General features: G+C 40.9%; 1 protein-coding gene across 1 annotated transcript; it reads right to left on the reverse strand.

Moving 5' to 3' along the window:
* Positions 1-8,062: 8,062 nt before the first annotated feature.
* On the reverse strand, positions 8,063-9,508 carry LOC311289635 (uncharacterized protein). Its single transcript, XM_084407763.1, has 4 exons — positions 9,078-9,508; positions 8,860-8,913; positions 8,615-8,746; positions 8,063-8,411 (listed from the first exon to the last, which is right to left on the reverse strand). Exons 1-4 carry the CDS (start codon positions 9,472-9,474, stop codon positions 8,131-8,133), a joined length of 864 nt encoding a protein of 287 aa, XP_084263889.1. The 5' UTR covers positions 9,475-9,508; the 3' UTR covers positions 8,063-8,130.
* Between the last annotated feature and the right edge of the window lie 4,088 nt (positions 9,509-13,596).

Raw genomic sequence — 13,596 nt, forward strand, 5'->3', positions numbered from 1 at the left:
ATGCATCTGTCGTCACTACTACACGTGACGTAACTCTGCCTAGGGGGATTCCCTCTGTCAACAGACTCGGGGATTCCCAGGGAACCAGAGCCCGAACGCACGCTGGCGTTATCGTCACTTGTCTGTTTAAATGCCGTGTGACATTCAGACCAGTGCTCAGCGCCCATCTCTGGAACGCACGCATAAAGAGGAGACCGAGCCGAACGACTGTTATTATTGAGGCCATCAACCCCAGCAGCCTCAACACTGTGTGAAAACGCACTCGCCTTCCCAGTCGAAACCGACTCAGGCAGCTGCGAAAATTCTCAGCTCTTTGAAGCGACAGCATAGCTGTGTTCTTTATCGAATCTATCTCTAAACCGAGATATGAAATCTGCTGATACGGAACCAGGGAGCTCTTCTAAGAGATTTATTAAAAATCCCAGATCTCGTAGGTGGGAGACAAGGGTCTGTGTTTGCAATACTGCTTGTTCCCTGGTGTCTGTGGCTAGGAGTAGATCGTCCAAATAGGCAAATACTCTCATGCCTTGATGACGCAGCGGAGTCAGTGCCGCTTCTGCACACTTCGTGAATGTGCACGGCGCTAGGGACAACCCGAACGGCAGGACTTGAAATTCGTATGCAGTCCCCTCGAAGGAGAACCTCAGAAATTTTCTGTGATCCGGGTGAATTGTGACATGAAAGTACGCATCGGTCAAATCCACCGATGTGTACCATTCCCATGGACGCAGAGAGGATAGTAGATGACGCACTGTGAGCATTTTGAATTTGTAACGTCTGAGGTGTTTGTTCAACTGCCGTAAATCCAGAATCGGGCGTAAGCCCCCACTTTCTTTGGGAGGATGAAGTAACGGCTGTAAAACCCTTCCTCCGTTTTTCCCTGTGGAACCACCTGTATTGCAGCTTTGCTGAGAAGAACCCGAATTTCTTCTCTTAATACTGGGGAAGCCTCCCCCGACACTGACGTTGTAATTACCCCGCCGAAACGGGGGGGGCATGAGAGGAACTGCAGCCGATAACCGCACTGAACTGTGCGAAGAACCCATGGTGTTGGTGCGCATGTGCATGCGTCTTTATTGAAATTGAACTCAAAACTGAACCCACTCTTTTGCAAGGTTTCTTTTCCACTGAGAGAAGAAGGCGGCTGCCTCTGGGCCGATGATCCTCCCTCGTTTGCGAGCTAGGAATTTGGCCATGCCCTCCTTTCTGTGGAGAAAAATTTCCCTTTCGCTGGGGCGGGTCTTTCTTTCCCGACCCTGCCTGCTGTTTAGGTTGTGGATAAGTTCGCCTAGGTCTAGCCTCCCAAGCATTGGGTCTCAGCGCTGCCGCTGCAGCAGCCGGCCTCTTAGCTGGTGGGGGTCGAGACGACCCCCTAAACCCTGGCTGAGCAGCCGATTGTGTTGGTCTGTTAAACCTTCTAGGCATTGAACCCCTGAGAGATTCTGCCTGTTTCTTTGAATTTTCAAATCGCGATTGAAACGCGTCAAGACCCTCTCCAAATAGACCCGTCGTAGACATTGGTGCGCCGAGGAACGCATTCCGATCTCGTTCCGGCAGGTTCGCCAGAGTCAACCACAGATGGCGCTGAGCCACCACCGTACTGGCCATCGCATGACCTAACGATACCAATGCGCAACGTGTTGTACGCAGTATATAATCAGCTGTGGATCTCACCTCCCCCATAAGTTCGTCACACGATCTACCCTCTGACACGGCATCGCTTAGTTCCCCCAAGCAAATAGCCTGATATGTTTGTAACAGGGACATTGTGCTCAAGGCTCTAGCCGTGCAGGCTTGATCACTATAAATCCTGCTAAGCTGTCTGTACGAGAACCTACACGGTCCCGAAGGGAGAGTGGGGATGCCCGCGATACCGCTATTTTGCATTGGAGCCAAGTAAGTCGCAAGCGAATGCTCCATTGGCGGAGCTGATATTAACCCTGCTTCCTGTGCTCCTTCGAGGTCGGTGAACTTACTCATTCCCGGCACCGGGGAAGGAGAAGACATGGGTTTTGACCATGAAGCTGTAAGCTCTGCCATACAGTCTGGGTAAATCGGCAGATGTGTCCTTACCACAGTTTGAACCTGAGACAAATAGAACCCACCGAAACGCAAGCTTTTTTGAACCGGGGGAGGGGCAGGCCATTCCACTGACAGCTTTGCTGCCGCCCTTCGATATAGTTCAAAGAAGGGCTCCTCCATGAACTCACTTCCCCCCATCGCCTCGGAGAGGGAGGGGGAAGCCGTGACCTGCTCTGGCTGAAAATTATCTTCAAAGAATCCTTCGCCCGCTTCCAGTGAGACAGAGTCCTCCTCCTGACACTCCAACGAAGCCATCAGGGGAACATTATTAAAATCATTCATAACCTCCCCGGCTTCCATACGGTCGCCCCACGTACCTGCCTCAAAACCGGCTAGTGCCGTATCTGGAGCAGCACCTGAGGACAGAAGCGGGCCGTGTCTGTCCGCTGTACTCTCGAGTACTCGTTCAACAAACGCTATACGTCGCTCGAGTGTCGAACGACGAAGCTGTCGGCAGTGTATACATGTTCCCGTGTCGGAGAGAGCCAGCTTAGCATGGACAATCCCCAGACACACCGGGCAGTACTCGTGTGTATCTTTTTCAGACAACAGGTACCCACATGCCATTGGGCATGAGTGAGAATTCTAGTTGTTAGCAATTTTTCCCCCGAGAAAGAGACTTATTAGCTTTTAGTTAGCAATGCTAAACTTAAACTTTTAATACTTTTCTCTGTTTGTGCCTTTCAATAGGAATCACCACCGTGGGGTTTTCCTATGAAGATTGTGGCGTGATGGCGTTCTAGCAGCACGGTGAAGAGCTGAAGAACAAAGGGAATGACGCATACGACTGCATTTATATGCTGTGGGCATGTGGCACCGCCCACGTCGTTATGCGTCATTAGCCTTTCAGGCGTGAATAAAGGTGTCTTCAGCAGATGGCGCTAGAGCGCGATATCCCATAGTCATGTGTTGTACCGAGTTGACCGACTGAATGGGAACGTGCAGTGTTGGGTAGGGATGGGGAAATGAAGCCTTGTGAATCACTGAGGCTTTCCCCTGACTGTTCTGGGAAAAGATTCAAAGCTTTGAGAGTGTCGAGAACAGCGCCATCTGGTGCTTATTTAAAATAAAGCAGCCAGAAGCCTGTGTTAGAAGCTCTGGCAGATGAAGCAACCACAACACGAACACACTCCATAGTTTCAATGTTATGTGTACATATAAAAGCCTTACATGTTTGTGTTTGATTTGTTCATTAAATAAATCCATTTTCTCTCCTCACAAACACATCAACCAGACTGAGCCAACAATGACACGTTAAATAAGATCTGGGCTTCGAGCCTTCTGACACCCAAAGCGAAACGCGCACATGATTGGACAGAAAGTGAGGCTTCATTTGTCGTCGATCACGTGACTCTAGTAAACCAATACACACCCCGATACGGGGCTTCACTAGAAATTGTGTCGCATGTGCAATATGCACATCGAAGCTTCAGTGTCATACGTGACATCACTATTGTTGGGGGTACTCCAGGACAGGTTTGGGAAACACTGTCCTAAATTATGGGAAAGTGGGAGAATCTGCACTTTTGATAATGTGTTAATTGACATCTACTACACTGAAATGTCTGAATTTGTTGTGTGGTAAAACATTATTTTATATATGTTTTGCTTCATCATAGGTGCCAGCAGAGTAAACCACCATAAAGAATATAGTGGTAAATCAATAATGAATGTATATTTTTTGACACATGCAGAAGCAAAAATGACATTTAGGCTGTTAAACAGGCCTAAAGTAAAAGCTTCAGATCAGACCTAAACACACACACCGATTTATATCAGAATGACTGTGCAAATAAATAGTTCTTTATTTCTAAATCTGGATTTATTCATATTGAATAACTGGAAATAAATTATATATTGCCTATAATTATCACATATTAACTAAATGATCCTTCTTATAATCTTACAGATGGAAAAAAATACACTTATGTAATAATTTCTACAACAGACTTTAGACTGAACTGAAATGTACTGAGTTGCGCAGGGGGGTCTTGTATCACCCTGAAGAGGCTTCTTTTGCATAACAATATAATGACTGTACACTAACAAACAGATCAGGTTGACTGGCCAGAAGCCTTTGAGCTGGCATCCAGTTGTGCCGACCAGAATTTCAGAGGAAAAATGAGAGCTGAGACTGTAGAACAGGCTGAGGCCTTAATCACAGCAGAGTTAGCAGAAGCTGAGTCATTGACAATACCACACGTCAGGACTGAAACACGAGAAATTGAACCCTCACACATATGCTGATGTGACATAATCTGGGGTACGCGCTACCACTCCTGTTTTGGCACCCATACCGTCCACAACAAACATTGTTTAGATCCAGATGGGTGCATCATATTGAGGTTCAGACCTCGCTATCTTTAGTGGCAAGAGGTAGAGTAGTTGATTCTCCTCTAAATAGAGGAGAATGGTCCTTTGACAAGGAGTTTCCTCCTGGGGATCTACAGGTAGCACATACTGGCTTGAGCGCCCTAATATGGGGAGAAAATTATTCCACTGTAGCTTAACCTCAAAGAAAATATGTGTCATCATTGGTGACTACAACATTGTTAGGCAGTTCAAAACCCATTTTGAACTGCCCTGATCTCCAGGTGGACAGCTTTCCTGGCGCCAAACTCCAACAAACCTTATACAAAAAGGTACAATTGCTGTCAAACCTAAGAAAAAAAACTATTGAATTTGGTTTCAATAACCGACAGATGAGTTATAGAATGTCAGCAATTGCAGAACTACAGATAGCATACAGAACAGTCAGAAAAAGATGACCATATACAGTGGTATGTTTTCCTCTCGTTCATTTTTTGAGAACCCTTCCTATGGGAGCAACTCATGTTGGAGCACCTTAACGGACACATTAAAGGTCCCATATTGTCAAAACTGAAATTTCCTGGCTTTTTTCATGATAACAGAGGTCTCCGTTCTGCACAATAGTGACTGCTTTGTCAATCAAGCACAGTTCAATGGCTGTTTTTCAAAGAAGCTACTCATCAAAGATGCTGCAGTCTCAACATTGTTGGGTCTGACCTCAAATTCGCAACCCGTAAGTAAACTTCTAACACATTTTATGTTATATTATGAATCAGCATGATCTGAAATTATAGTTTTGTAAAAATGAAATAACTATAAGACGTGAGAAATTAGATAAATGCCAGGCAGTCTACTTGAGGCCCTGAGAGGACAAAGGACCTCTCTGGAAATTAACATTGGAACTCACCCTTGTGCACTATCGAGACGAAAGTCTCACCTCTGAAGGTGTCATACCCCCAAAAGGTGTCAACTCTGAATGTAAATTCCCATTGTTAGCCATGTGAAAGAGGTTCTGTCTATATAATGAAATGCAGCAAAGGGCTCTTGGCCTTTTTGTAACTCATGTTGGCCCATGATGCTAAGAGTGACCAAAACTCTTAGCATCATGTATTTTAGTGTTGGGTTTGCATCTCTTCTCTTTATTCCAGAGCATTTGATGTTATTGTATTGATTATCCTTGAACTGATTATGAAATTGGCATGATACATTTACCTGACATAATAATTTGTTACATTTGATTATTCTAACTGACTTTGACATTATTTTCATTAAAGAGTTTAAAAAAAAATAGTCAAACATTCGCTCACATTTAATGATGCAGATATCATTAAAACCTTTTCATTTATGGAGTCAGATGAAATAACGAGAAAATACATATGAGAAAATGTATTGCATTTAATCAAAAATACTTTGCCACAAGAAAAGACAGTAACCAGGGTGTCCGCGGATCCTTAAAAAGTCTTAAATTAGATTTTTAGAATTTAAGACCTTAAAAAGTCTTATTTTTACTTATGAAAGGTCTTAAATTTTCAATGGCAATTTGACTTACACATATCTAAATGTTTTCTAAATTAGAAACATCTAATTAGCGTACTTTATTTATTATTCTTTCTTTGTGGATTTGCTTGTTCACGTGACATTTCGCATCACATTCGCGGCAGGATTACGTCTGTCTCAAACAGGAGGAGAGAAGGAGAAGTAAGTTGGTAAATGTCAGTTCAATTCTAAGGTCATTCTTTATGTGCGTAGTGGTGTGCAATGTGTATTGTCTATTATGATAGTGTGATCATTGTTTTAACGATGTACGAGGCACTGCGAGCTGACATCACTTTTGTCTCTCGTGCTTTCACTGCTTGATGTGTGCAATTATAGGTAGGCTATGTTCCCAAATGAATTTTTGTCTCATATTTATATCATATTATGTTGTTGTCATAGGCCTACAATTATCACATCAGCAAGACTTCCGTTTTCCTGTGCACAATTGCAAATGTGATTATTTATTTTATATAACATTAAAATAATTTAATATTTTAAATTAACAATAAATTAACATTGTGAGTTAAATTTTATAAATATTGTCAATATTGTTTGTTTTCCCTTTATTTCACTGACGAGAATTTCAAAATGAAGCCATAGCAGAGTCTCAATGCAACAGACAGCAATGAGTTTTTGACTGGAATCAGCGTTTTGAACGAATCAATTTAATGATTCAAAATGAACAATCACTTGCTTCTTTCCCGAATGAATCAGCCGTTTGAACAAATCGGTTGAATGAATGACTCCCTCAACTCACTTATTAAGACAATGACTTGCCGCCACCTACTGGCAGTTTTAGTTTAGTTTCACTTTTAAAGTATCCTTTAATTAGAACATTAAAATTAGAAATCAGTTCATATTTAACAACCTCGTAGCTTTATTTATGCAATTGTAAATGTAGTGTAAATATATAAATGCCAGATCTGATGCCACTTCTGTGTCACCTCTGCACTGCAAAGATGGATTTTGATTTAATGATTTATGACTGGTAACACTGGTATTGTGTAATTATTCTAATAGAATTTAATTTGAATGTTAGAATTTGACATAAAAGGTGATGCATACATCTACAAATGTCCATATATAGGTGAAAATGCCCCTGGAAATCAATTTAAGATGGCAAATATTACCCCTTAATAAAAAAAAATAATTTCTGTCACTGCTGTGAACTGACCACTGCGTAGAATATGAAAAATATGAATATCTTCATCAGTCAGCTGTCAACAACAGGCCTAAACCAGCCATGGAACCAAGCACAAAAACACAATCAGTAAAATATTATCTAATTATTATCAACAAAACTTTGTTGATGTCAATATTGCACACCCCTAATGCGTGGTATTAATTTTGATTTCTTTGGGTCTTAAAAAGTCTTAAATTTGACTTTAAAAAGTGTGCAGAAACCCGTAAAGACCTTCCGTGCTGGTCGGATGCCGGACTTTGGGCCGATCAAACGCGAGTTTACAGTTTGTGTTGCTAAGTTGATGCTGACGTGTTGTTTTGTACAATATATGGTTGCCACAAGCTTTGATAGAATATCTGTTGGAAACAAGACAAAATATGACTTGCATGGGTAACTGTGAGATGGACATGGCGTTAGAACATCATGTAAATCATCTGTGTTGTAGCAGGGAGAGATGAAAACAGGGAACAATCAGCACACAGAGTCAGCCAATCTATCGGAGTCCTGAAGGAAATGATGGACAATGTGGATGCTGATTTGGGTGTCAAAAGGCCAACTGGCACTCATCATTCAGAGCAGCAGATTCTCGATGTTTTAACTCTGGTTAATGTTTTCAAGGACAGTCAGCTTTTTACAGAGATACCTGGTAGACAATTCAGTGCGTTCCCTGCCTTTGATAAAACTGCTAGCCAGGATCAAATACAAGGAACTATGGCAATGGATGAGGATAAAAATCAAGGAATGGAGGAATATGCAAATCTAACTAACATGTTAGGGTGTGTTTGTTATAAAAAAATATCATGTGTGTGTATGACTCTCACTCTTCTTTGTACCCCTTGAATTAAACAGGCCCTGACAGTGCTGAAACTCTTTATACAAAGTTATATTTATTGCAAATTTCAAACACACATTAGTCCTCATTAATACAGATTCATATGTCAAAGATACTTCATGATTTTTCAATTAAATCATACACTGAAAGTTCAGTATTATTGGAATCACATTCTGCAAAGCTCCTGTTATCTTAAGGGAAACAGTAGGAAACCACTGAAAGTGTTGTAGTTATCCTGGGTTTCTGCTATCCTCGCCTTTGGCCAAAGTCTGACATAGACGACATCTCCAACCTCCAGGAGCAACACAACTCCATTAGAGGAGTTTTTCGCTCCCTGAGGCTGATCATCATGTGCTATAACCGTATGCTCTCCATTCTTAACAATGCCTACAGTTGCTGGAGTTCCGCCGTTACCATGTACAGAGACTCTGAACATGTACGCTCCTTTCAGTGGGGCTGTGAAAATACCTAAATCAAATAACAAGAGATACAGAATCAGATGTTTCCTGTATGATTGCTTTATTATCAAGCACACTGTGTAATAGTTTTGAAAGATGGCAGATCATTTAATTCTGTTATACACATTACACAACTGCGGAGAGGTCTGAATGGAGCAGAAGGGTTTTCATTATTATAAACTGAGTTTTATGACTCATTTCATTGATAATTACCTGTGATTGGGTTGTAGGCGTTCCCTTTGTTTGTGAAGGCTTTCTTGTAGATTAGTGTGATTTCAGTGGTAAAAGGACCAAATTCTACATAGCCAGATTGCACCAATCCAGCGGAAAAAGCTATTTCTCTGTCTGTTATTGAAAAACAAACAAAATTGTGATATATTACTCTATTGCACTGAGAATGTATTTCACTGAATTTAATATCTAATATCTAATTTAATATCATTCAAGCACACTTTCACCTCTATTTTCCTTTCTCAACTCCTTAACTTGACTCAGAGTTAGATTTGACATTTCTGTGAAAAAATAAAGATTCTGTTAAATGACATTTATTCTACTTATTGTAATAGATTGACTAAACAATTTACACAGTATATACTTAACTTTAAACTAACATTTACACTTTGCAATGTATTCCATTGGTGATTTACTTTGAGGATCATTGATAAAAGAAAGGTACCATCACTTTTCTTGTTCAGCTCTTTCAGGATAAACGTCTGTTGTTCCCTCAGTCTGGTTTTCTGCTCTGTAACGGTGGCGGTCAGTTCTCTGATGTTTGTTTTCTGCTCTGTAACTGTGGCGGTCAGTTCTCTGATGTTTGCTTTCTGCTCTGTAACAGTGGCGGTCAGTTCTCTGATGTTCACTTTCTGCTCTGTAACGGTGGCGGTCAGTTCTCTCAGCGCTGCATGGATGTCAGTGAAGAACAGATGGTAGTTTTGTTGGCTGTCAGTTGAAGCTTCATCTCTCAAAGTGTCTGTTTGAGGTGGATTCTGTCTTCCGTCCTCAGATCTGAGCTGTTGACTGATCTCATTCTCATTGAGTCCTCCATCTACCTGATGCTGTACTAAATCCATCATTCTTCACTGATGTTTGTTTCCAGCTCTTGCTCTGTCATCCTCACAGCCTCTCATGTTCCTTTTTACTGTCTTTTGTTCTTGGTTTATATTGCTCCAGATAAATAAGTAGTTCAAGTTTATTGTTAATCATAATCTAAGGAATGGTCCGGGTTCAGTTAATGTTTATCTCTAGTCACAACATTTGTAGCACTATGTTGATCACAACAGAAAATAACTCTGATTCATTTGCCTCCCTTTAAAAAAATTTAATAAAATTACATAGATCAGTGGTCGTGTCATTATAGCACCCGAAGGGAAAATCACAGAAACCTCCGGTCACATGAATGGATTGTCGGATCTCACACTTTATTAGTATTTATTGGACAGGCTTAATAAAACAGGCTTGTGTGACTGTGAGGAATGATTACCTCAAAATGTACATCCATATGCAAGTTTGAGTGACTTTATTTAAATTAAATACAGTAGCTATATTGTCACGTGCCAGTGATTATCCCTCTGATATATTTCTGACCTCTGATATAGATGGTCACATGACTCTCTGGTATCCATATGCATATCTTACAAAAGTAACGAGGTTTACCAGCTTTATGTTATGACCAGGGGTTAAATTGGGATTTATTATGTGGGGGGGCTCTCCCTAGGGGGGTCCGGGGGTATGCCCCCCCGTGATTTTTTTTTGAAAAATAAACTATTAAATGGTATTTTCTGGAGAGTTTTGTGCAAAGAAATGGAGAAATTGAGTCTTACATGATATGTGAAAAACTGCAAGGTTAAGAGCATATTTGCATTGTTGTAGTATCAACAGGTATTAGGACACATTACTGTTAATCAGCAGTGGTGGAATGTAACGAAGTACAAATACTTTGTTTCTGTAGGCTTTACTTAAGTAGAATCAATAGTGCATACGTTTGACTTTTACTTCGTTACATTTTGCAGCAATTATTATACTTTCTACTCCACTACATTTCTACAACGTTTCGTTACATTTTCTGATCAGTTTTCCCCCTGCCAAAACAGGGATTGAAAAAAATGTCCTGTTTTCGGTGCTGATGCGGTGGTGACGCGTTCATGTAGCCTAAGGGTGGCGCTGCCAATAAAGCACCTAAAAGCTGTCACAAAGAACCATCAAAAGTAATGATTATGAATATGTAAAATATAGCAAGGAGACATTTTAATTGTTTATTAATAAACAAGTGTTTTCTGTGTCAGTGCCCTGCATAGATGAAGTTGACGATGCAATCTTCGCAGTAGTGAACTCGCCAGAGAGAAATGCACATTTCATACGGATTAGGCTACACAAGCAGCGGTCTGTTTTCTTTCGTTTTGAAAAGAAGACCTTCCAAGCTTTCTATAGATATATTTATCAGGTCTGTCAGGCAAGTAGGCTCCCTTATACGCTGAGTTTCGGTTCATTTATGAGACGAGAGTCCAGTTCACTCGCCGGCGCGTCCGTGTCGTGATTAGGCTATCTATTGTCTATATACTATATTTACTTCTTATTTTTGAAATGAAACATTGATTAAAATTAAGATACAATTAATACAAAACGAAATTGATTTTAAAGAAAGGCTTTGTGCTTTCTGTTTGAGGTCTCAGTGAAAGTTTCAAACAGTCTTTTAGTGCCACATTCAGAGCGGTCCCGTCCGTGACATGGTTTTTTCCTCATAAATGCGAACATGAAAAATAAAATAAAATGAATATGTTATGTTCTGTGGAGAGCCAACCCTTCTTCATCCGGTGGGTAGTACTTTGGTTTGCAGTGTAATTCACAGAATTACAAAAAAATATTTTGCCACCTAAAAGTTAAAGATTTTTTGTGTCACGTCCACGGCATGTGTAGCCTATTTCCCTCATATTAAATATAAAACGCTTGATTACACATTGTATTACCTTGTTATGATATAGTGACCCATACAATGTGCCAAACATTTTTTCCTTACCTTGTTATTCAAGGCCAGGGCACTTTTTGTACAACCAACGTTGTGCTGAACTTGACAAAACTGATCTGTTGCTGCAGCGGCGGTCAGTAGCTCGGGTTTTTTTTTTTTTTTTTAAGGCAGTAGAAGGTTCTGGAACTTTTGCGCGCTTCCACATCCCGCGCAACTACGGATCTCCCAGGAACATTCATTATTGCTGCGTACAGTGAGTTCTGAGTAGTAGCCTACGAGCGGTGCGCGATCATGGTCGACTGACAACGAGATTAAGCAGCTGAACAAGAGTACGGCCGTGTTCCGATTGTTCTCATCTCAGCTCCGCCGAGACAAAATAGACATGCCATTTCAAAATCTTTCATTTATAATCAGAAATATGTTTTCAAAAGCATCACTTTTATCAAATTTTATGTGACATAATTTCCTATAGGCAACTGACTGCAAACGAGCAGGCTTATGTGCCGGGGCTGAGCCCCGGAGAGCCCCGGCCCAATTTAACCATGGTTATGACATAAAAAAGAGGAAATATTGGATATAAATTTACACAGACAAAATTAGTATGTTTACATATACAAGTAGCTATAGTATTAAACCACATGCAACAACATCCTGTATCAACAGATGTAAAACTGAATAAATGCATTAAACTTGTCAACTTAAATTTAATATCATGTATAAAAACTTAAAATGTAATTATTAACCGGATTTGCAATTTGTCATGTAACATTTTGGGAAAGTGAACTTATGCACATGATAAAGTTTACATTAAAGTAACACTAAGTAACTTTTCAACCTTCATAATATATTTCCAAAACCCTTGTGATGGTACATCGACTTAAAATAGGTTGAATGACACGTCTGCCATAGCCTGATGGGGTTTGTATAGTTTTAAATCGTACTTTTAAACTTCGGGGTTCGGGTAGTAACCCGCGAGAACAAAAAGAACTAGAAAATTCGACTGCTTTACGGCATAGGCTACCTCACTTCCCCCAACACGTCCTCACATGCTGTTGGACTTGTAAGTATATTGCTTATATTGTATATCACTCGGACAAGCTTTCACTGGTTGGTGTGAGCTAAAAAGCACCTGGCGTTCTTGTTGATGGATTAGTAACTTAGACATCTTCGGAGGCTAGCTGTGCTTGTTCGATGATTTGTAACGCGTTGTGTTTATTCCCCAATCGAACTCGTGTAACTGTCTGTCACACGTTCTACCGTCCACAGCATTACTTGATAGACAAAAATAGGACAAGAATGAGCATCAAACAGAAACAACCCGCTTACGTATGGCAAGTTCGAGGCGCACATACAATACAGACTGCCGAGTGCCGACAGTTAAAGTAACAACATGTAGTTTTTCAACCTTCATAATATATTTCCAAGACCCTTGTGATGGTACATCGACTTACAATAGGTTGAATGAGACGTCTGCCAGAGCCTGACGGGGTCTGTATCGCTTTTACTGGCACTATGTAACTTCGGGGTGCGGGTAGTAACCAGAGCTCAAAAAGAACTACAAAATTCGACTGCTTTATGGCATACGTCACTTCGCCCACCACAGGCCAACCAGCGCGTCGGTTTTCGTGCGTCTGTTTTCGTGCGTCTGTTTTCGTCATGGCTGAAGCAGCAGCGAAACGTAAGAAGTCCAAGGTTTTGTCGGAGTAGAGTCGGAAGAGGAAAAGGGAGAGTGATAAACTGAAAGGCAGGACGAGGATCAATATTGGTCGAGCGTTTGCTCGCTGGCGTGAGCTTATCGTCAGACCGATGCTGACTTGGCCGTCATGCTGTTGAACTAGTAAGTAAATTGCTTGCATGCTATCTTTAGTTTTTTTAATCTGTTGTCTGCCTGGCTACGTTACGGAAACTATCTGGTCCTCCATTTATCTTCATGAATCAGCTAACGTTAGTAGATGAGCGAATTATCAATCTGGTAGCTAGTAAACACTAACATAATAGTTTTAGATGGTTAGGATGCTATCGCTATCATTCTCGTTCAGATTTGAGCATTGCAATCGACATGCAAATCGCAAATGTTTGAGTTAAAATGTTTAGTCTACTAAACATGTATAAATTATGAAAGGAGGAAGATTAATAATATTATCATTGCCCATATTAAAAAAACCTGCATGCTTCATATACAGTAACAGCCCGTTCTCATCCCAAGTCGTCATATACTGACGCTTTCAAAATT

Source organism: Rutilus rutilus (assembly GCF_951802725.1).
Source record: "Rutilus rutilus genome assembly, chromosome: 4".
In the NCBI taxonomy this organism is placed as follows: Eukaryota; Metazoa; Chordata; class Actinopteri; order Cypriniformes; family Leuciscidae; genus Rutilus; species Rutilus rutilus.

Excerpts from the sequence above, each read along its gene's own strand:
- LOC311289635 (XM_084407763.1), bottom strand. The coding sequence starts at position 9,474 with ATGATGGATTTAGTACAGCATCAGGTAGATGGAGGACTCAATGAGAAT. Across the intron at positions 8,747-8,859 it reads GTTGAGAAAGGAAAATAGAG|ACAGAGAAATAGCTTTTTCC; the intron begins GTGAAAGTGTGC and ends TTTCAATAACAG. Across the intron at positions 8,412-8,614 it reads CGCCTACAACCCAATCACAG|GTATTTTCACAGCCCCACTG; the intron begins GTAATTATCAAT and ends TATTTGATTTAG.